At 33.1% G+C, this 24311-nt stretch overlaps 1 protein-coding gene across 3 annotated transcripts in view; it reads right to left on the bottom strand.

Moving 5' to 3' along the window:
• Positions 1-24311, bottom strand: part of GULP1 (GULP PTB domain containing engulfment adaptor 1) — a 268642-nt gene that overhangs the window by 18212 nt on the left and 226119 nt on the right. For 2 of the 3 annotated variants that reach the window (XM_060152472.1, XM_060152474.1), the window contains exons 8-10: positions 7652-7768; positions 7375-7398; positions 6877-6969 (exon numbers count right to left, since the gene is read on the bottom strand). In XM_060152472.1, the coding sequence (XP_060008455.1) occupies positions 6877-6969; positions 7375-7398; positions 7652-7768 (234 nt within the window). The remainder of the gene's footprint in view (positions 1-6876; positions 6970-7374; positions 7399-7651; positions 7769-24311) is intronic. The other variant, XM_060152473.1, reaches the window with a different exon arrangement.

A 24311-nucleotide genomic window follows, 5' to 3' on the forward strand; every position in this document is an offset into this window, starting at 1 on the left:
AGGAGAGATCAAATGACTTCATTAGGTACTCACGGTCAGAAGTGGAATGAAATACAGGTATATTTTTCTTCCCATTAGACAGGGTTTACTTCTTTAGAACCATCATTTGTGCAAGTAACAATTGTGAAAGTTGTGAACCGGTCATCGTTTTTTGTGGGCAACAAACGTTCTTGAATCAATGTTCATGTTTAAAATTTATGCTTTTGTTTAAAGATTCACATTTGGCTTGTTGTATAATTGAGAGTTCTCACAATCTGCTCTTGTCCATCTTGACTTCAATAGCAGTTGAGAAAACCCCAGAGGAAGATAAATAGGCAGTTTTATTTACCCACAATGAAATACACATTTTAGGTTATAATTTGTCCTATCAAGCCTAATCAGTGGCCACACAGTTGATTATGTAAAGGTAAAATTTTATACAGTAACACTTGGTTTAATTGAAAGGGAGACATTTATTTTACTCAGCAATAGAAAGTCCAGTATTTCTTAGGACTACAATTTTATTCATTTCACTTCCTGGCAAAGGTTAAAATTTGGTTAAAACCTTCTATAGCCAGAAAAGTAAAATGCAAGCATCCAGACACTAGAATCAAGAAGAACAATTTGATTTAGCTTGCTATGCCCACATCTTATTATGGAACAGTCTTCCAGAGGCGTTCATGAGGCTAGGAGGGCAGAATAAACCCTTTTTTTCTGATATAAATACAGGCAGCACTGCCATGTGAATGTAATAAATGGAAATCAGATTGTTCCTAGTTAATTAGTACCACACGGTGGAAAGCCTAACCTCTAATCTATTGCCAAACCGCTAGAACACAGCAAAAAGCAAACAACACAGCCAAGTAACAGAACTTACTCAGTATATCTAAATGACTGAATAAAATGAAGACCCAATTTCTAAAACCAATGAAAAGATTTCCACAATTTCAGTAGTATACAGACGTATGTAATATGGCAACTATCAAGGATATTTCATTTGCCAGAAAAGGAACCCAAGATTGAATCATTCAAGTGATATTTAGGAGACCTGTAAGCATTGTTTTTTAAGAACAAGTTTAAAAACAGCACGTCAAAACTCTTAGAGGAAAACATAGGCAGAGCACCCTATGACATAAATCACAGCAAGATCCTTTTTGACCCACCTCCTAGAGAAATGGAAATAAAAACAAAAATAAACAAATGGGACCTAATAAAACTTCAAAGCTTCTGCGCAGCAAAGGAAACCATAAACAAGACCAAAAGACAACCGTCAGAATGGGAGAAAATATTTGCAAATGAAGCAACTGACAAAGGATTAATCTCCAAAATTTATATGCAGCTCATGCAGCTCAATAACAAAAAAACAAATAACCCAATCCAAAAATGGGCAGAAGACCTAATAGACATTTCTCCAAAGAAGATATACAGACTGCCAACAAACACATGAAAGAATGCTCAACATCATTAATCATTAGAGAAATGCAAATTAAAACTACAATGAGATATCATCTCACACCAGTCAGAATGGCCATCATCAAAAAATCTAGAAACAATAAATGTTGGAGAGGGTGTGGAGAAAAGGGAACACTCTTGCACTGCTGGTGGGAATGTGAATTGGTACAGCCACTATGGAGGTTCCTTAAAAAACTACAAATAGAACTACCATATGACCCAGCAATCCCACTACTGGGCATATACCCTGAGAAATCATGTACCAAAATGTTCATTGCAGCTCTATTTACAATAGCCCAGAGATGGAAACAACCTAAGTGTCCATCATCGGATGAATGGATAAAGAAGATGTGGCACATATATACAATGGAATATTACTCAGCCATAAAAAGAAACGAAATTAAGCTATTTGTAATGAGGTGGATAGACCTAGAGTCTGTCATACAGAGTGAAGTAAGTCAGAAAGAGAAAGACAAATACCATATGCTAACACATACATATGGAATTTAAGAAAAAAAATGTCATGAAGAACCTAGGGGTAAGACAGGAATAAAGACACAGACCTACTAGAGAATGGACTTGAGGATATGGGGAGGGGGAAGGGTAAGGTGTGACAAAGCGAGAGCGAGGCATGGACATATATACACTACCAAATGTAAGGTAGATAGCTAGTGGGAAGCAGCCGCATAGCACAGGGAGATTGGCTCGGTGCTTTGTGACAGCCTGGAGGGGTGGGACAGGGAGGGTGGGAGGGAGGGAGATGCAAGAGGGAAGAGAGATGGGAACATATGTATATGTATAACTGATTCACTTTGTTATAAAGCAGAAACTAACACACCATTGTAAAGCAATTACACTCCAATAAAGATGTAAAAACAAAAAAATAGCATGTCAGTTTACACATGAAGAAATGAAAAATAGGAGTAGTCCTTCATTCATTATGAGGAATTGGTTTTAAGTGAAAAAAGGGTTTGGGATATATACTAACAATATACATTTCTGTAGTTAGGAATGTCTTTTAATTTTAATACTGAGCAAAAAAAAAAAAAGTATTTTGTTTTTCTTAGCTAGAACTAAACTACTCTGTAATCTCACACTAAATTTTATACTGGGTGTATTAACTAAAACAATAAACAATAGTCCAAATGATGTTAGAAAAAGAGTAAACTTTTAAACTCAAGTACTGTATCATGAGGCCAGACTTCTTTGAATTCCAGATTTGAATATTCAAACTTTTAATAAATGTCTTCATCGGCCACCCAGTAGGCAGAAGTAACACGAGCAAAAATGAACTACTGATTGGTTATCATTCACCTCCCCCAAGTCACATCTATTTTGGAAAATGGCACCACCACCCAGATGCTCGGGATAAAACCCTAAGGGGCAATCTTGACCCTCTTTTATTCTACAGGCCACAGCCAATCCATCCGTAAATCCTGCAAGTTCTACTTCCAAAATATATCAAGCTATTATATACATCATCCCAACTGATAGAATTCTAGGCCAATTTACTCTTCTCCTTCACCTAGACTACTGAGATAGCTTCCTAGACAGTTTTAGGGACCTCAGTGTGGCCTCTTTACAGCCCATGGTGCATACAGCAGCCAGCTGATCCCCAAATCTCCTGTTAAAAACCTTTGAGTAACTTCTCACTGCAATTAAAGAAAACAAACAAACAAACATGGCCTACAGGGCCCTACAAAATCTAGCCTCTGACTCTCTTCAATTTTTTTGCCTCTTTTTCACGATGCTCCAGGCACAAAGTTCTTGTTACTGTTTTCAGCCCTTTGTATTAACTAACTTTATTTATTCAGGTCTCAGTTTAAATGCTACATTCTCAGAATGCACTTCCCAGATCACTATCTCTAAAAAAAAGCTCCCATTCTCTCTGATTCTCTCTTTTATTTTATTCATATTTACTTATTTGCATCTTATATAAGATCCAAATTTCTAAATTTATTTATTCATTTAGCTATGGGTTTATTACCCATCTCCCTGTCTTTCCCCATACTATGGAAGTTTCATAGCAGCTGCAATTCATATACTGCTAAAACCCAAGGGCCTAGAATATCATATGGTCATATAAGATGTTTAACAAATGTGTTACAAGCTGCCATAACAGATCACAACTATATCAAATGTATGCAACTGGCAAATGTGAGAAAATAAAAATCAAAGTGATATGCATCTTAATATGTAAAATATGTCACCAAGCTACTATTTCAAAATACCAGTGATGACTTAGTGGGACTAGGAAAAATAAAAACAAAACTAAAATTTACACAATTGTAAATTTTGAAAGAAATTTTTAGGATTCTTGAAGATTTTTTTAAAAGCTTGAACCTAAAATTAGTTTGCATCTTCAAAATAAATCAATGACCAATTCACATTGATGTATATAAGACATAAGTGGTTGGCAGGCTAGCACCTAAGAAATAGCAACCTTTCCTTTGGGTGCCTCTGAGGAGACTAGAGAAATGCATCTATGTTCTCACATACACAGTGACTCCTTAGAGTACAAAGGTTCTCCATCTGGAAGATTCTACTCAACAGGGCCTCACACTTTTAATCTATGATTTAATATAGAATAATAGGATCAATATAAGACTGAAATTTCTTAGAAGACCTGATCCTTTGAACAGAAATTCAACTTTTACTTTGGACTGCTTACTAGGGTAGATGGCTGGTGTGACCTTTTAGTTATCTAATCAAATTTTACCAAAAATGGGCTTCCCTGGTGGCGCAGTGGTTGAGAGTCTGCCTGCCGATGCCGGGGACGCGGGTTCGAGCCCCGGTCCGGGAAGATCCCACATGCTGCGGAGCGGCTGGGCCCGTGAGCCATGGCCGCTGAGCTTGCGCGTCTGGAGCCTGTGCTCCGCAACAGGAGGGGCCACAACAGTGAGAGGCCCGCGTACCACAAAAAAAAAAAAAAAAAAAAAAAAAAAATTAAAAACAAGTTAATAGATACCTATAACAGCATCTTGAAAACCATTTGAATTAATCAGGTATTGTTAGCAATTTAAAAATGTTGAGTTCACTTTCTTTTAAGAATCAAATTCTATTTTTTAATCTTGAAGATGCATCAGCAATTTCAAAACTCATATAATGAGACTTTAGGAGCTGAAAAGTTATGAGACAATTTTTTAAAAGTCAAAATAAAGAGAAAATATAGACAAAGATATTACTATGATGAAAGAATATAAGTAGATTGCAAAGTTATAATTTGAGCTAGGTGCATAATGATCAATAAGGCAATAAACTTTCTACACATGTGTATTAAGTGCAAAAGAATGATTTAGAGAAAATTATTTCTCTTTTTTTAATTCAACCTTTTAGTTATAGTCTTTTAAGCGTTCTATTGAGACATAGTGCTGAGACGAACACAATGCCTATGATAATTACTAAATGACAACTTTAGGAGACTTAATTCATTCTAATAACTGGCTATTTGAATAATTTTATTGTTTTTTATATAACTGACTCTACCAATGATAATTGCTGAATAAATGAATATACTCACGTATAGTCTGTGCTCATTTATCAACTTTCAAGCTCACAGCTTGTTAACGGCTACCTAGGCCAGAGGGTCCAGGAAACTGAAGAGAGTGTCATTTCTTCATTCTTCCTGCTCTTTACCATTTCTGAAGCTGACTTGGTAACCATGTGAGATCACCAGTGCACACACATAACCCCAACCCTGACCCACCTTCTCAGTTGTCCCAGTGCTAGTCTAGGGCAGTGTCTGCTTTCAGGAGATAAAAGACAGATGTGCTGTCCTATCAACATGTCCCAAACCTCTCTGCTCTTCCCAAATCTACCATGTTCCTTAACATGATACCTCTAGCTCTCTTTCTAGAGAAAGAAGATACATAATGAATAAGCTTTGGTTTTGCATCCAAAATGGTGATGGATCTTATTTTTACTCCTTTGAAAACATAAAGACTGAAGTAAAGCTACTTTTCATATGCAATGAATTCCAGCAAAATCTACCTTATTAAGACTGATTGAAAAAGTAACTTCTCCTTCATTTATCTTCATACTCCTAATTTGTTTCATAGGATGGCTTACAAGACATTCAACAAGACCTAAAAAATGTTGCTCCATTTGGGACTGAAGGTTGAACAGTTTGAGCTGATGTTCTGTTCCTTGCGATGGGGAAGGCAAGAAAATATCATCATCTTGATGAGAAGCAAATAATGATCGTAGTAAAGAGAAAAAACAGGGAGCGATATTATAATAAAGCCAGAACTTGAAGAGAATGCTCCAGCACCTCACTGTGCATTACAGAGGTACACTGTGCAACATTGGAACCTCACTCCCAACCTCTCTCACCTTGGCTGTCTCAACCCCACTGTCACAAACTATATGCCAAGCAATGGAAATACCAACTGTTTCAGTGTGGAAGATGGAAAAGTGTGAGTTTAGAAGAAAAAAATGTTTTTTGCCCATTTCCAGGGCACATCAAATTTAAAACCCAAAATGTAACTTCTTACAGAAATATTATTCATGGTAATGAACCGGTGAAATATTCTAATAGTAGATAACAATAAATATATTTATATACATATATATACTAAGGGGTTTTCATTGAGTTAGCCTAGAGATTGAACCAAAATTGACTTGCAAATGAAAATTTGCAACAAAAATTCTTTTCAGAAGTTTGTAAATGCTATAATTGTGTTTCAGTTCATAGGATCATGCCAAAAGTTATATATTAAAATTTCTAAATGTAAAATAAAATATACATTTTAATGGACAATATCAGTACAGATGATTCTAAAAGAGAATAAAATTCCTAAGTATATTTTGCCTAGAAAAAAATATCAACTGTTTTAAATTCTATCTCCCCTCAAAAAATTCCCTTAGCTAAAATCACAAAATAATGGCATCATATCAAGATGAGAAAATGATTTCAAATCTGTGATAAACCAAAAGTAAACAATTTAACTATAAAAATACTGAGTGTTGTCTGCAGAGACTACCACTGATTTTAGTGTGTGAAATATAACTCTGTTACTCCCAGTAGGAGCCCTTGCTATGTAATATAAGAAACCAATTCGATCGTGTTAACAGTCCAGCTTCTATAATGAAGTTCAGTACTCCAAGGGCAGATTGGCTTCAGTCATTAAATCAACTTCAGTAAACAGTAATCAATTGGAATGAAAGAAGATTATGTCACAAAGAGGAAAAGATCAAATTGAGGGCTGAATTATTCTAGAAAAGAGAAAAGAGCAACACGGAAAAACAACTCTGATCTGAGCTACCTAGGTAATTTTAACGTTTAAATTAATCTTATTTAGCACCTTGTATCTCTATCTACATTTAGTTTAAAATGACTGATCCCAGAGTATTATTTGGAATACTGAAGAGCTGATGATCCAGACATGTTTTATCACCATGAAATCTTATTTCTAAGGAAAAGATGTATGTATTCTATATACTTACTGGAGATGTTGATACTTGGGTTATTCTCAACTGGTTTTCCAAATCTTGTACTTTGTTTTTAAGTTCCATATTTTCTGTTTCTAAGTCTTGAATCTAAAAAGCAAATGATTATTGAATAATCTTCAGACATTTGTTCTTGGAAAATATTGGCTGTTAAATTGGCTATATTAATGAATAGGGTTTTATATTATTTAAAATTTTAATGTATTTTTTTGTGCACAGGGGAGAAATTTATTTTGATAAAGCTTGGGATATATCATAGAATTCTAGGTCACTGGAAAGACATATTATTAAATTTAAAATATGTTTTTATGTGTGTGCAAATTTCATGTTTCTAATGCCTCATCTCTGTTTTCTTATAGCGTTGTGCAATCTGTACCCATAATCTTGGAGTATAACTGCAAGACAGTGAAACTTGCTTATGATGATTTTGAAGAGAGTGGAGAAAGGGTGTAATTTAATTATAAAGGAATCTGATCTGCATGGGAAACCACTTACCCAGCATCTGCTGCTTCTGCTGCTCTGATCCCCATGAGAAGCATCAGGAAGTGAAGCAAAGTCACATGAGAACACTAAGTTCTTGTGGGAATTCAATATAAAATGGTTAAAAACTGTGCAGGGGATCAGGAATGAAAAATTATAGGAACACAGTGAAAGCAGTTCCAATCAGTGTGGGGGGAATTTAATGGCAGGCCTTCTAAATTTGTTTGATGATATGCAAGTTTCCCTGTACTTACATCACATAAATGTGAAATAACAAGCTTAGTTTACTCACTCTTTTCTGTAACACTGCAATCTGTTTTCTTGTTTCAACATCTTTTCCTCCAGATTCTAGAAATTTCCTATATGCCAGGTCAAATGCTTGGCCAATTGTTAAAGTTATCTCTTCAGCCTTTGTAAAAACCAAACAAAGATTTGCATTTTAATAATAATATGTCAGACTATTCTTTGAATCAAGAAAAACGGTAACATGAGGTATTTCAAAAGGGCAATGTCTAGGAGTAGACATAGTAAATGAGCAAAGTAGTCTATGCTAACATAATAATTCAAAGCCTACCCATGCACAACATAAAAAAGAAATGTTTTGGCAATTAAATGAATAGCTGTTGAAGTTGGAAGCAAGAGTCCTATCCAACTTCTCATCTCTTTTATCATAGCATTTTTTTCCCTAGTTTGTTTTCCTCCCTTCCTCAAATATTTAGTGCCTATTAAATAAAAGCATAGTGCCAACTGCAGTTTTTCTTGTTGCTTTGCTACTTATTTCCTTTTCTTACTGAGGAGGGTTTATTAAGCCTGGCAGTAACTTGAATGAGGTTGGCTGGGTAGTGTCTGTGGAAAACCTGATGGATGCCCTCTCTAAAGGAAGCAACTGCTTGCTACTCAGTTCCAATTGATTTTTGGCTTGTGGAAATGAACATTTCCAACCCAGAGTTGTCGATTTTAAATATGTGAGATGAGGTCAGAAATCTGAATATTCATATGGAAAGCTCCCAATTTTAAGTGACAGTAAACAATATTTTTGTAAAACACAGTGCCGACTGAGCAAAATATATCTGTCACCTGAATTTGACCTCATAAACAATTATGTCTCTGGTCTATTAACTAGAAACTGCCACAAATATCCTAAGTCCACCAGCTCATTCCTTCTCCACTGATATCTCAACTGGTATCACAGTGTCTTACTGGGAACAGTGTAAATAGTAAATAAAGATTTATTTCCTTTATTAACATTATAAAGAAGTTTGGTAAAGGCATTAATTGATTTAATGCATCAGAAATATTTCATATTTAATATAACACCTCCAGATGACATAACAACTGGTAGCAACATTAAATCTTGAAAATGCCCTGCTTTCACTAATCTATTGCAAATCCTAAAATTTTGTGATTCCTAGGTGCAACATAAATTTAAAATATGCTTTATTAATAAAGCTTAGATTACTTAAGACAGTTATTTTTGTAGTTCACTATTCATTTAAAAAGGCATTTAGCCATAAAAAGTATTTATAGTGTTTAACCCAATAAACCAAAAAATGCAAAATATATGCCTAAAATTATATGAGAACTATCTGTCTTACAAAAAAGATGGAAAAGAAAATAAGCTATATTAAGGAATACTAAAAAGTTAAAATGAGTTCAATGTGCCTTCTTAGTAAGACAATGTGTTTTCCTCAAATACTCAAGGTGTACAGGACAGAAAATTGTTTAAATGGTAAGATGGTTGATTCATCACTAATAACATTTGACTTCATTATTAATTATTTGTTTACAATAATAATTTTTTAAAATCCATAGTCTCTTTTTTATGGTAAGTCATGTCTTTTTAATTAAGATAGCACTTAGCTCCCCGGTAATTATTCTCCATATATTACCTCACTTGCTTCTCATGACTCTGTGAGATGGGGGTTATTATTATTCCCACAATACTTATGCAACTGCAATTCTGTGAGGTTGTATAACTTGCCTAAAATCTGATACTTAGTTAGAGGAGAACCTGGATTCAAATTCAGAATATCTGACTCTACAAGCCTCACACTTTTGGGGGGTAGGGGATAAAATTTATATATAATGAAATGCACAGACCATGATTGTACAATCAGGTGTGTTTTGCCACATGTGTTTTGATACCTATATAACCACCATATCATTAAAGATATAGAATATTTCTATCATCCTTGAAAGTTCTCCTATGCCTACCTCTAGTCAAATCACATTTCTTATGGGTAACCGTTGCTCAATTTCTCACCATAGATCAGTTTTACCTGTCCTTGTATCTATAAAAATGGGCCATACTGTATATATTCTTTTGTATTGGTCTTCTTTTTTAGTTTCTCAGATGTTACATGTATCATTCGTTTTATTGCTGATTACTTTCCATCCAGTGAATATACCACAAATGATTTTTCACTTTTCTATCAAGGGACATTTCTGGTGTTTTCAGTCCTGAGTTATAAATAAAGCTGTTACAACATTCTTGTAAAATCTTTTTGTGTACATATGTTTTCGTATCTCTGGGTAAATACCTAGAAAGAAATTGATAAATCATAGGATGGGTCTATGTTTAACATTATAAGAAACTGCCAAACTACTTTCCAAAGTACCATTGTACATACCCACCAGCAGTAAAAGAGTTCTAGCTGCTCCACATTCTCACCAACATCAGATATTGACATCTATTTAATTTAGTTATTTTACTGGATGAGTAATGCTATTGCAATGTATTTGTAACCTGAATTTCCCTGTTGAATAATATATTAGCCCTGTTTCATGTAATCATTGGCCTTTGTTATCCGCTCATTATGAACTCCCTGTAGACAGTCTCTTGCCCATTTTTTATTAGTTTTTTTGTCTTTTTATTATTGATATTTAGTTCTTTATATATTCTGGATACAAACTCTTTTTCAGATATATGTATGTGACTTGCCATTTCACTTTATAATACTGTTTATAGATTAATAGAAAATGTTTATTTTTAATTAAGTCCCACATATCATTTTTTTCTCCTGCTATATTTAGTGCTTTTGGGGTCATTTCTAAGAAATCATTGTCTACTCAAAGTTCATAGAGAGATTCTCCTATGTTTAATGAAAGTTTTGCAGCAGGCTATAAAAGCTTCTACTTTTGTATCTATTATCCATCTCAAGTTATTTTTATGTAGCATAAGTCAGAACTAATTTTTAAGTATTATTTTTTCATATATTTAGCTAGCTGTTCCAATACCAATTATCAAAGACTTCTTTTCTCCATTAAATTGTCTTGTCACATTTGTGGAAAACTCAATTGACCACGTATGTGTGGATATTTCTGGTCTCTACAATCTAGTTCATTTATTATTTATCTACCATTACATCAATATCACCTGATCTTGATAATAATTTCTTTGAAGTACCCTGTGAAAGCAGGTAAAATGTGTCTTCCAACTTTGGTCTTTTCTTTCAAGATTAATTTCTCTATTCTGCACTGTTTTAATCACCATATTAAAAACAAATTTTCTATTTCTACCAAAAATCCCATTGTGATTTTGATAAGGATTGTATTGAATATACAGATCAATTTGGTGGAATTGACCACTTAACTAAATTGAGCCTTCCAACCTATAAATATGGTATCTCTCTCCCATTATTTTAGTTCTTCTTTAATTTCTGCAATAGTTTGTTGATTTCAGCATATCTTCTTCAAAAAATCCTAATTATTTCATGTTTGTTGATGCTTTAGTAAACAGATTTTTATTTTTTCTAGGAGGCAGAAACAATTAATTTTTGTATATTAACCTTGTATCTTGTGATTAAATTTGCTTCATAATCATAGTAATTTGTAGTTTTCACATGACTTTCTTTGTAAAAATTCATATTACATCTGTGAAAAAGATAGTTTTACTTTTTTTCCCAATCTTTATGCCTCTTGTTTCTTTTACGAACTATTCACCATCTAGGACATCTAATACCAAGCTAAACAGAGGTGGTGAGAATAAGCACCCTTGCCCTGTTCCCAATCTTAAAGAAAAGCATTCAATAATTCACCATTAATTTTGATGTCACCTGCAGGATTTTTAACATCCTTATTGGAATAAGAAACGTGTCTTCTACTCCTAGGATATTATGAATTTTATCATCAATTGGATTGAATTTTGTGCTTTTTCTGCATCTATGTGATAATTTTTTTCATAGAACTTAACAGTGAAACTATCTGGGTCTGTTATTTTACTTGTCAAGAGATTTTTTAAAAAATTTAATTACACATACATTCAGATTTGTTATTTCCTCAGTTTCGTTAAATCAAGTTTTTCAAATATTCATCAATTTCATCTTACTTGACAAATTTACTGGCATAATAGTTATTTAATATTTCTCTCTGTATCCTTTTAAAGACTGTAGCATCTGTACTTATATCCACTCTTTTGTTTCTGGTATTGGTAATTTGTGCTTTCCTTTATTTTTGTCCTTGATCTGTCTTTTTAGAGGATCCTTATTAAAGAACCAACTTTTAGTTTATTAATTTTCTTTATTGTGTTTTCAACATCATCGATTATATTATTTATTGTTATTTTTACCTTTTACTTTGTTTTAAATTTGTTCTTATTCTAACTCCTCAAGATCAAGAGCATGATGATTACTTTTAATCTTTTTATCTTTTCTCATAGAAGCATTTAAAGCTATAAATATCCCTCTAAGTGCTGCTTTAACTGTCTTTTACAAATTTTGATATTTTGTTGTTATTCAGAGAAAAATAATCTAATTCCTCTTGTGACTTTCTTTGAGCTATTATTACGTGAAGTGTGTTATGATTTAAAACATTTTGACAATTTGTAGTCAGAGAATATACTCTGTAAAATTTTCAATTTTGAAATTTACTGAGTCTTAAAATATGGTCCAGGATATGATGTATCTTTGTAAACATTCCACTGCACTCAAAGAGAAAGTATACCCTGGAAAAGCAAGAAGAACTACAATCCTGCAGCCTGTGGAATAAAAACCACATTCACAGAAAGATAGACAAGATGAAAAGGCAGAGGGCTATGTAACAGAAGAAGGAACAAGATAAAACCCCAGAAAAACAACTAAATGAAGTGGAGATAGGCAACCTTCCAGAAAAAGAATTCAAAATAATGATAATGAAGATGATCCAGAACCTCGGAAAAACAATGGAGGCAAAGATTGAGAAGATGCAAGAAATGTTTAACAAAAACCTAGAAGAATTAAAAAACAAACAAACAGAGATGAACAATACAATAACTGAAATGAAAACTATACTAGAAGGAATCTATAGCAGAAAACCTGAGGCAGAAGAACGGATAAGTGACCTGGAAGACAGAATGGTGGAATTCATTGCTGCGGAACAGAATAAAGAAAAAAAAAAAGAAAAGAAATGAAGACAGCCTAAGAGACCTCTGAGACAACATTAAATGCAACAACATTCACATTATAGGGGTCCCAGAAGGAGAAGAGAGAGAGAAAGGACCCGACAAAATATTTGAAGAGATTATAGTCAAAAACTTCCCTAACATGGGAAAGGAAATAGCCACCCAGGTCCAGGAAGTGCAGTGAGTCCCATACAGGATAAACCCAAGGAGAAACACGTCAAGACACATAGTAATCAAATTGGTAAAATTAAAGACAAATAAAAATTATGGAAAGCAGCAAGGGAAAAATGACAAATAACATACAAGGGAACTCCCATAAGATTAACAGCTGATTTCTCAGCAGAAACTCTACAAGCCAGAAGGGAGTGGTATGATATACTTAAAGTGATGAAAGGGAAGAACCGACAACCAAGATTACTCTAACCGGCAAGGATCTCATTCATTCGATGGAGAAATCAAAAGCTTTACAGACAAGCAAAAGCTAAAAGAATTCAGCACCACCAAACCAGCTCTAAAACAAATACTAAAGGAACTTCTCTAAGTGGGAAACACAAGAGAAGAAAAGGACCTACAAAAACAAACCCAAAACAATTAAGTAAATGGTCATAGGAACATACATGTCAATAATTACCTTAAAAGTGAATGGATTAAATGCTCCAACCAAAAGACACAGGCTTGCTGAATGGATACAAAAACAAGACCCATATATATGCTATCTACAAGAGACCTATTTCAGACCTAGATACACATACAGACTGAAAGTGAGGGGACAGAAAAAGATATTCCATGCAAATGGAGATCAAAAGAAAGCTGAAGTAGTAATACTCATATCAGATAAAATAGACTTTAAAATAATGTTACAAGAGACAAGGAAGGACACTACATAATGATCAAGGGATCAATCCAAGAAGAAGATATAACAGTTATAAATATATATGCACCCAACATAGGAGCATCTCAATACATAAGGCAACTGTTAACAGCTATAAAAGAGGAAATCAACAGTAACACAATAATAGTGGGGGACTTTAACACCTCACTTAAACCAATGGACAGATCATCCAAAATGAAAATAAATAAGGAAACAGAAGCTTTAAATGACACAATAGACCAGATAGATTTAATTGATATTTATAGGACATTCCATCCAAAAACAGCAGATTACACTTTCTTCTCAAGTGCGCATGGAATATTCTCCAGGAAAGATCACATCTTGGGTCACAAATCAAGCCTCAGTAAAGTTAAGAAAATTGAAATCATATCAAACATCTGTTCTGACCACAACACTATGAGATTAGAAATGAATTACAGGGAAAAAAACGTAAAAAACACAAACACATGGAGGATAAACAATACATTACTAAATAAAGAAGAGATCACTGAAGAAATCAAAGAGGAAATAAAAAAATACCTAGAGACAAATGACAATGAAAACACGATGATCCAAAACCTATGGGATGCAGCAAAAGCAGTTCTAAGAGGAAAGTTTATAGCTATACAAGCCTACCTCAAGAAACAATAAAAATCTCAAATAAACAATCTAACCTTACACCTAAAGGAACTAGAGAAAGAAGAACAAACAAAACCCAAAGTTTGCAGAAGGAAAGAAATCATAAAGATCAGAGCAGAAATAAATGAAATAGAAACAAAGAAAACAATAGCAAAGATCAATAAAACTAAAAGCTGGTTCTTTGAGAAGATAAACAAAATTGATAAACCTTTAGTCAGACTCATCAAGAAAAAGAGGGAGAGGACTCAAATCAATAAAATTAAAAATGAAAAAGGAGAAGTTACAACAGACATCACAGACATACAAAGCATCCTAAGAGACTACCACAAGCTACTCTATGCCAATAAATTGGACAACCTAGAAGAAATGGACAAATTCTTAGAAAGGTATAACCTTCCAAGACTGAACCAGGAAGAAATATAAAATATGAACAGACCAATCACAAGTAATGAAATTGAAACTGCGATTAAAAATCTTCCAACAAACAAAAGTCCAGGACCAGATGGCTTCACAACTGAATTCTATCAAATATTTAGAGAAGAGCTAACACCAATCCTTCTCAAACTCTTCCAAAAAATTGCAGAGGAAGGAGCACTCCCAAAGTCATTCTATGAGGCCACCATCACCCTGATACCAAAACCAGACAAAGATACTACAAAAGAAAAAAAAAATACAGACAAATATCACTGATGAATATAGATGCAAATATCCTCAACAAAATACTAGCAAACAGAATCCAACAACATATTAAAAGGATCATATACAATGATTAAGTGGGATTTATCCCAGTGATGCAAGGATTTCTCAATATATGCAAATCAATGTGATACACCATATTAAAAAATTGAAGAATAAAAACCATATGATCATTTCAATAGATGCAGAAGAAACTTTTGACAAAGTTCAGCACCCATTTATGACAAAAACTCTCCAGAAAGTGGGCATAAAGGAAACCTACCTCAACATATGAAGACCATATACGACAAACCCACAGTAAACATCATTCTCAATGGTGAAAAACTGAAAGCATTTCCTCTAAGATCAGGAACAAGACAAGGATGTCCACTCTCACCACTATTATTCAACATGGTTTTGGAAGTCCTAGCCATGGCAATCAGAGAAGAAAAAGAAAAAAAAGAATACAAATTGGAAAAGAAGTAAAGTTGTCACTGTTTGCAGATGACATCATACTATACATAGAGAATCCTAAAAATGCTACCAGAAAACTACTAGAGCTAATCAATGAATTTGGTAAAGTTGCAGGATACAAAATTAATGCACAGAAATCTCTTATATTCCTATACACTAATGATGAAAAATCTGAAGGAGAAATTAAGGAAACACTCCCATTTACCATTGCAACAAAAAGAATAAAATACCTAGGAATAAAACTACCTAGGGAGACAAAAGGTCTGTACTCAGAAAACTATAAGACACTGATGAAAGAAACCAAAGATACCAACAGATGGAGAGATATATCATGTTCTTGGATTGGAAGAATCAATATTGTGAAAATGACTATACTACCCAAAGCAATCTACAGATTCAATGCAATCCCTATCAAATTACCAATGGCATTTTTTACGGAACTAGAACAAAAAATCTTAAAATTTGTATGGAGACACAGAAGACCCCGAATAGCAAAAGCAGTACTGAGGGTAAAAAACAGAGCTGGAGGAATCAAACTCCCTGACTTCAGACTATACTACAAAGCCACAGTAATCAAGATAATATGGTACTAGCACAAAAACAGAAACATAAATCAATGGAACAAGATAGAAAGCCCAGAGATAAACCCACACACCTATGGTCAACTAATCTATGACAAAGGAGGCAAGGATATACAATGGAGAAAAGAGAGTCTCTTCAATAAGTGGTGCTGGGTAAACCGGACAGCTACATGTAAAAGAATGAAATTAGAACACTCCCTAACACCATACACAAAAATAAACTCAAAATGGATTAGAGACCTTAATGTAAGACTGGACACTATAAAACTCTTAGAGGAAAACATAGGACGAACATTCTTTGACATAAATCACAGCAAGATCTTTTTTGATCCACCTCCTACAGTAATGGAAATAAAAACAAAAATAAACAAATGGAACCTAATGAAACTTCAAAGCTTTTGCACAGCTAAGGAAACCATAAACAAGAAGAAAAGACAACCCTCAGAATGGGAGAAAATATTTGCAAATGAATCAACAGACAAAGGATTAATCTCCAAAATATATAAACAGCTCAGCAGCTCAATATTAAGAGAAACAATCCAATCCAAAAATGGGCAGAAGACCTAAATAGACATTTCTCCAAAGAAGACGTACAGATAGCCAAGAAGCACATGAAAAGCTGCTCAACATCACTAATTATTAGAGAAATGCAAATCAAAACTACAATGAGGTATCATCTCACACCAGTTAGAATGGGCATCATCAGAAAATCTACAAAGAACAAATGCTGGAGAGGGTGTGGAGAAAAGGGAACCCTCTTGCACTGTTGGTGGGAATGTAAATTGATACAGCCACTATGGAGAACAGTATGGAGCTTCCTTAAAAAACTAAAAATAGAATTACTATATGATCCAGTAATCCCACTACTGGGCATATACCCAGAGAAAACCATAATTCAAAAAGACACATGCACCCCAATGTTCATTGCAGCACTATTTACAATAGCCAGGTCATGGAAGCAAGCTAAATGCTCGTCAACAGACGAATGGATAAAGAAGTTGTGCTACATATATACAATGGAATATTACTCAGCCATAAAAAGGAATGAAATTGAGTCATTTGTTGAGACGTGGATGGACTTAGAGACTGTCATACAGAGTGAAGTAAGTCAGAAAGAGAAAAACAAATATCGTATATTAATGCATGTATGTGGAACCTAGAAAAATGGTACATATGAACCGGTTTATAGGGCAGAAGTTGAGACACAGATGTAGAGAACAAAAGTATGGACACCAAGGGGGGAAAGCCGCTGGGGGGTGGGGATGGTGGTGTGCTGAATTGGGTGATTGGGATTGACATGTATACACTGATGTGTATAAAACTGGTGACTAATAAGAACCTGCTGTATAAAAAAATAAATAAAATTAAATTAAAAAAAGAAACTATACTCTTGTTGCTTGGGATAATCTAACATGTCAATTAGATTATTATTATTATTTTTTATTTTTTCATTTTTTGTAAGTTTATTTTTTTCTATTTCCTCTGTCAATTGCTGAGAATGGCAGTAACATCTATGACTGTGGGTGTCAATTTGTCTTTATCTTCCTGTAATTGTTAGATTTTCTCCTTCATTTCTTAAAAATCAGTGTTATTAAATGAAACACAGTGGTCCTTTAATCTTTGTGGGCTTTATCTCAATGTCTGGTAATATTCCTTGCCTTGGACTCACCTTTTTGATATGAGTATAGCCACACCAACTTTCTCACACTTATTGCTTGCATGGCATATGTTTTTTCAATCTTTTGTTTTTTACCTATATTTGTCTTTATATTTAAAGTGTGTGTTTTCTAGAGACCAAACAGTTGGACAGTTTTAAAATTGCTGCCTGATAATCTCAGCCTTTGATTGGTATATTTTTACATTTATGCTGTTTTTTATTTTCTATTTGGTCCACCTGCTTTTATGTTGCTGTTCTTTCCCTGCCTTCTTTAAATTTCATTAAAAAAATTATTTTCCATTACATTTCCTCTATAGGCTTTTAGCTATACGCATTTGAATTACTTTTAGTGGATTGCTCTAGTGATTACAATATGCATCCTTAAGTTACCAGAGTCCACTTAGAGTTAATATGGTATCATTTCACATAAATAATAACACCCTTGAAATAGTGTAAGTCTATTAAGTCCAATAGTATACATCCTTTGTGCTATTACTGTCATTTGTTAACATCATGATACAAGGCTACAATTTTTGCTTTAACCAGTTCTGTTTTAAAGAATGGATATTTAGTTACAATTTTTTCAGTGCTTTTTTTTCTTTATCCTTTTTTGCACATTTGAATTTCCTTTTTGTGTCATTTCCCTTTGGGTTAAAGAACTTCCTTTAGCATACCTTGAAGCACAGTTCTGCTAGTAATAAATCACTCCAGTTTCATTTATCTCAAAATATTTTGACTTAAATTTTGAGTCTTCAATGGGTGTAAAATTCTGTTATGACATCTCTTTACTTTATGCATGTTAAAGGTATTGTTATATTCTCCTCTGGCCTCTACTGATACTAATGAAAAGTCAGCTGACATTCATACTACTTTTTTATCTGTATGTAAAGATATGTCTTTTTAAAAATTTTCTGGATGATTTCAAGATCAATTCATTCCCTCAATCATTCTCTTGCTCTCTCTTTCTTTCTCCAACTCTCTTATAGATAGCCTGTGATATAATTACAGGTAGTTTTCTTTATAATTTATTCAGCTTGAAGTTTGTCATGTTTCTCAAATCTGTAAATTGACAATTTTCACCACATTTGGGAATTCTTCAGACAGTACTTTTTTTCTTTCTTACCTTCTCTCTCCTGTCTTCTTGTGATTTTTGTTTCACATATGTTAGAACTCTATCTTTTCCACAGGTGATTATGTCTCTGTTATTCAATACTATTATTATTATTTATATTCTCTGTTTGTTGGATTGGATAATTTCTCTCATCTATCTTCCAGATTACTGACCATTTTTTCTGCCATCCTAAATCTGATGTTAAGCTTATTTTTTTTCTTTTCAGCTATTCTACCTAACCATTTAATTATTTTTTATATTTGATATTTCTATGCTGAAATTTTCATGTTTACTTATTACTACCTTCTTTTCCTTTAATTCCCTTAATATATGTATAATCCACGTTAAAGTCTTTGACCATTACAGATAAATTTAAAGTTTCCTTTAGCTCTTTAACTTTAATCTTGGTCCCCTCTAGTCTTCATGGAGGTAACAACTATAAGTTGTTTATCATTCTGGAGGTTATGGCTTTTATATATATTTACATATATGTATATATTTACATATGCTTTAAGGATAATAATACTAAAGTTTGATTATGGGAGCAACCTGTAAGTCTAAAATTCCTCATTATATATTAAATTCAGTTATATCAGTTATATTCATTTTACCAATAATAATATTAAATATTAATCATATTAACTTTGCAAGAAACACAATGTTCTATATTAGAAAATAATTATTTATTGCCATAAACATGTAATATAAGCTATTAAAATTCATCTAAAATCATATCCACAAATCTATGACAGAAATGACACACTCTAATGGTTTTTCACTGGCTGTTTAGAATAAAAACATTTTGGTTATATATGAGACAGATACCAAAAAAAAAAAAAAAATCCCCAATCCTACTAAGTTAAAGAAGTTTCCTTCTTTTCCTATTTTTCTGAGATTTTTTAACCATGAACGGGAATTGATTATTTTCAAATATTTTTTAAAACATTGATAGGATCATATACTTTTCTTCTTTAGCCTGTTAATATGGTTAATTATATTGTTGGATTTTTTGTGTTGAATAAAACTTACATCCCAGGAACAAGCTCTACTTGGTCTTGGTGTAGAATTCTTTTATATATTGCTGAATTATATCTGATATTGTGTTAGAAATTTTTGCATCTATATTTTTGAGGGATATTGGTCTGTAGTTTCCTTTTTTTGCACTATCTTTACTTGGTTTTGGTGTCTGGAAAATAATAGTTTCATAAAATGAATTTGGGGAATTCTCTCACCTCTTCTATTTTCTGGAATAGCTTGTGTTGAACAATGTTAACTCCTCTTTAAGCATTTTATGGATTCTTCCAGTGAAACTATCTAGGACTGGAGATTTCTCTTTTAGTAAGTGTGAAATTATAAATTCAATTTCCTTTATAGTTACAGGGCTATTCAAATTATCTAATATTGGGTGGTATGTGGTAGTTGATTATAGCACCCTCTTATTATTTTTTGATACCTGGAGGGTCTTCAGTGAAATCCCTGTTTCATGCCAGATATTGGTAACTTGTGTCTTTTTTTTTTTCTTTTACTTTGCCAATCTTTTTTTACTTTGCCAATCTTAACTGAAATTTTGTTACTTTTATGATCTTTTAAAAAAACAGCTCTTTGTTTCACTGATTTTCTCTATTGTTTTTGTTTTCAACTTCATTAATTTTCTTCTCTTATCTTTTTTATTTTCTTCCTTTTGCCTACTTTAATTTGATAAGTGGTTGAGCTGGGAGCTTAGATTATTAATTTGAAACTTTCTGCTTTCAAATATTTTAACTTAGTTGTTAAAATTTCTCTCTCAAAACTGTTTTAGCTGAGTCACATAAATGCTGATATGTTCTATTTCATTTCTATATAGTTCACAAATTTAAAGTTTTTCTTCTTAAAGATTCCTCTTTAACATATGGAATGTTTACAAATGTGATGTCCTTTTTGACATATGGAAAAACAAAACTTCCAAGTTTTTGAAGACTTTCCTATTATCTTTCTGTTATTAATTTTTAGGTCGATTTCTTTGTTGTCAGAGAACCCATGCTTTATCATTTCAACTCTTTTAAACTTTTGAGGTTTGCTTTGTAGCCCAGGATATGGTCTATTTTGGTACATGTTCCTTTGGCACTGGAAAACAATATGCATTCTGTTGTTATTGAATGAAGTTCTCTTTAGTTGCTAATTAGATTCCATTGGTTGCTGATGTTGTTGAGTTCTATATTCTTGATGATTTCCTGTCTAGCTGTTCTATTAATTTTAAGAAAAGTGGTGGTGAAAGCTCCAACTATAATTGTGTATTTGTCTATTTACCCCATATTTCTTTTCAGTTCTATCAGTTTTTGTTTCATTTATTTTGCAGCTCTGTGATATGATCATGTAAATTTAGGATTGTTATTCTTCTTGGTGGTACGACCCTTTTATCATTAAATAACGTCCTTCTTTGTCTCTGATAATTTTCTTTACTTTGAAGTGTACTTTATCTGATATTAATACACTTACTTGTGCTTTCTTAGAATAATTTTTGCATGATACATCTTTTATCATCATTTTATTTTTAACCTTCTTATATCACCTGTATCATTATACTTGCAGCAAGTTTCTTGAAGACAACATATATCTGGGTTTTTTTAAATCTACTCTAGCAATCTCTTTTAATTAGTATACTTAGACCACTTACATTTAATGTTATTTTTGATATATTAGAGGTTAAATTTCCATTTAATTTTTTTCTTTTCTGTTATTTCTATTTTTTCTCTTTGTTTTTTTTTTTTACTGAATTTCTATGGGTTTTTAAAACATTTTTATAATAAAATTTTGATTTACCCATAGTATTTTAAAATGTATCCCATTTTATAACTTTTTTAGTGGTTGCTCTGGAATCCACATTATATTTATACAACTTATCACAGTCTACTAATGCTGTCATTTTTCCAGTTCAAGAGAGGTGTAGAAACCTTACCTCCCTTTACATCCCTTCAACTTTCCCTGTTTATAATATAATTGCCTTACATATTTTCTATATATTCATTTAGAATCATATCAGAAAGTATTTTTTGCTTCTGTCAATCATAATTTAGAAAACTAAAGATTTACCATATGCTTGCTTATCCTGTTCTTTTTTCCTTCCTCATGTTCCAAGATGCCTTCTTTTATTGTTTAGAGAACTTCCTTTAGCCATTCACTTAGGGTAGATCTGGGAGTGACAAATAATCTTAGTTTTCCTTCGTTTGATAAATTTTTGATTTTTCTTTAATTTCTGAAGTATATGTTTTTTTCTGGATATAAAATTCTGGTTTGACAGCACTCCTTTTTTTTTTTTTTTTGCACTCAAAAAAATACTGTGCTACTTCCTTCTCACCTTCATGGTTTCTAATAAGGAGTACACTGTCATTTGAATTGATGTTTCTGCTATAGGTAAGGACTAGTTTATCTCTTGCTGCTTTCAAGGTTTTTCTGTCTTTAGTTTTCAGAAGTTTGATTATGTATGATGTGACTTGGTGTGGAATTAGTTGGGTTTATCCTGTTTGGAGTTCATTCAGTTTCTTGAATCTATAGGTTTATGTCTTTTGCCAAATTTGGGAAGTTTGCAACTATTATTTCTTCATGTGTTTTTTTCAAGGCTACCTTTTTCTCTCTCTCTTTCCAGGACTCTGATGACACATGAATGTTAGACATTTTGTTATAGTCCCACAGGTCCCTGAAGTTCTGTTTTGTTTTTTGCTTTTGTATTGTTTTGTGTGTATGCCTGTGTGCACATGTGTGTGTGCATACATATGTGTATGCTTATTATCTCTGTGTTATTCAGATTGGGCATTTTCTATTTTTTGATCTTCTAGGTTGCTGATTCTTTCTTCTGTCCTCTCCCTTCTGAGCCCATATATTGTGTTTTTTATTTGACTATCGTATTTTTCAGCTCTAATATTCTCAGATGGGTTTTCTTTATATCTTCAATTTCTTTGCTTTGATTTTCTATTTCTTTGATAATACTTTCTACTTTTTGTTTCAAGTGTGATTGTAATGGTTTATTTTATTATTTTTATGTTGGCTGGTTTTGTTACCAGTTACCAGACAAAAATTTTGTCTGGTAATTAATATCTCTCTCATCTCAGTGTTGAGATCTATTGGTCATCTTTTTTCATTTAGTTTATGTTCCAATTCTTGATATGATGAGTTATTTTCAAGTGAACCCTGGATATTTTAGATATTATGTTATGAGACGCTGGAAATTATTTAAACTTTGTGTTTGGGTGGCTCTCTCTGACACGGTTCCAGTAGGGGAATGGGAATGGGAGAGCATTGCCTCATTACTGCCTGGTGGGGATAGAAGCTTAGCTTCCTTACTTGGCCTCTCTTCATTACTGCTTAGCAGGGCTGGGTACTCTAGCTCCTCACATTATCCTCATTGTCACCATGGAAGGAGACTCACTAACACAACATGTTAACAAAGTAGTGAACTCCAGTCTCATGGCATGCTAAGAGGGGCTTCATCTATCTTTCAAACTCTCAACAATTTCATGGAAGTACTGAAAGGATAAAATATAATGAATATATAAGACAAGGCCCCTGGAACAGGTCACAGTTTGGGAGTAAGATAGCATGACTGGATAGATGTTACAATGGCAATTCAAGGTATTAAATCTCAATCCTGATTCTGTTATCCCCTAGCTTTGTAACTTTGGGAAAGTCACTCAACTTCTCAAGCTTTGGTTTCTTAAAGTAAGAGGAAGAGTTGTGTTAATCGGGCCATAATTTATTTTCCTGTTTTAATTTTCAATAACTAGGAAATGAAGTTAGAGAGGATGGCATTTCAAAATTCTGCATACATATAAAATCAATTTTATGAATATAGACATTGTTATAATTAGAGCAAATAAAACTTTGAGGTGAAAATGATATAATGAAACTGAGGAAACATGTCCTCTTTAAGCTAATGAAAGTGATGCCAACTTATAGTTGGAGAGATATCTTGGATCCTTGCTTTTCAAAGCTCAGACTTCCATCTACCTGCAGCAGAATCACTTGGTGGACTTGTTAAATGTAGATTTCCTGAGCTCCAGCACGAATCAATATGAACTTATTTTTTGTAGTGGGAACCAATGAGCTGTATTGTAAAGGGTCCTCCATTATGCACACTAATGGTTGTGAGCCACTGCTGTAGGCTTCAAGAAAATATTTTCAACCTTCAAGAAAAAAGAAAGCTAATATGGTATATCCAGAGAGGAATAATGGGTCAAGGAACTGAAATTCTGGAAATCAGTTACAAACAATTATGATCAGGGAGTAACAGAGTTTATACTTTGAAATCAATAAAAGTTCATGGGAATTCTAGCAAGCTTATATTTTAAATAATCATGTAATAAATTTGGAAATCAAAGAAAGATAAAACATGTGACATAAGGTTATAAGAAGACTAGTATTTATAATGGACTTGGGTTATGAATATTTCAAAGGACCCCAAGGAAGTTTATTCCCATGTGTAAGACAAGAAAGAAGGGCAACTGAATTTACTGTTTGTCATAAGTGGTAAAAGGTTATAATATCTTACACATAGAAGATATTCAATAAGTATCAACCTTAATCTTCTCAATCAC

This window comes from Lagenorhynchus albirostris, chromosome 6 (assembly GCF_949774975.1).
Source record: "Lagenorhynchus albirostris chromosome 6, mLagAlb1.1, whole genome shotgun sequence".
Lineage (NCBI taxonomy): Eukaryota > Metazoa > Chordata > Mammalia > Artiodactyla > Delphinidae > Lagenorhynchus > Lagenorhynchus albirostris.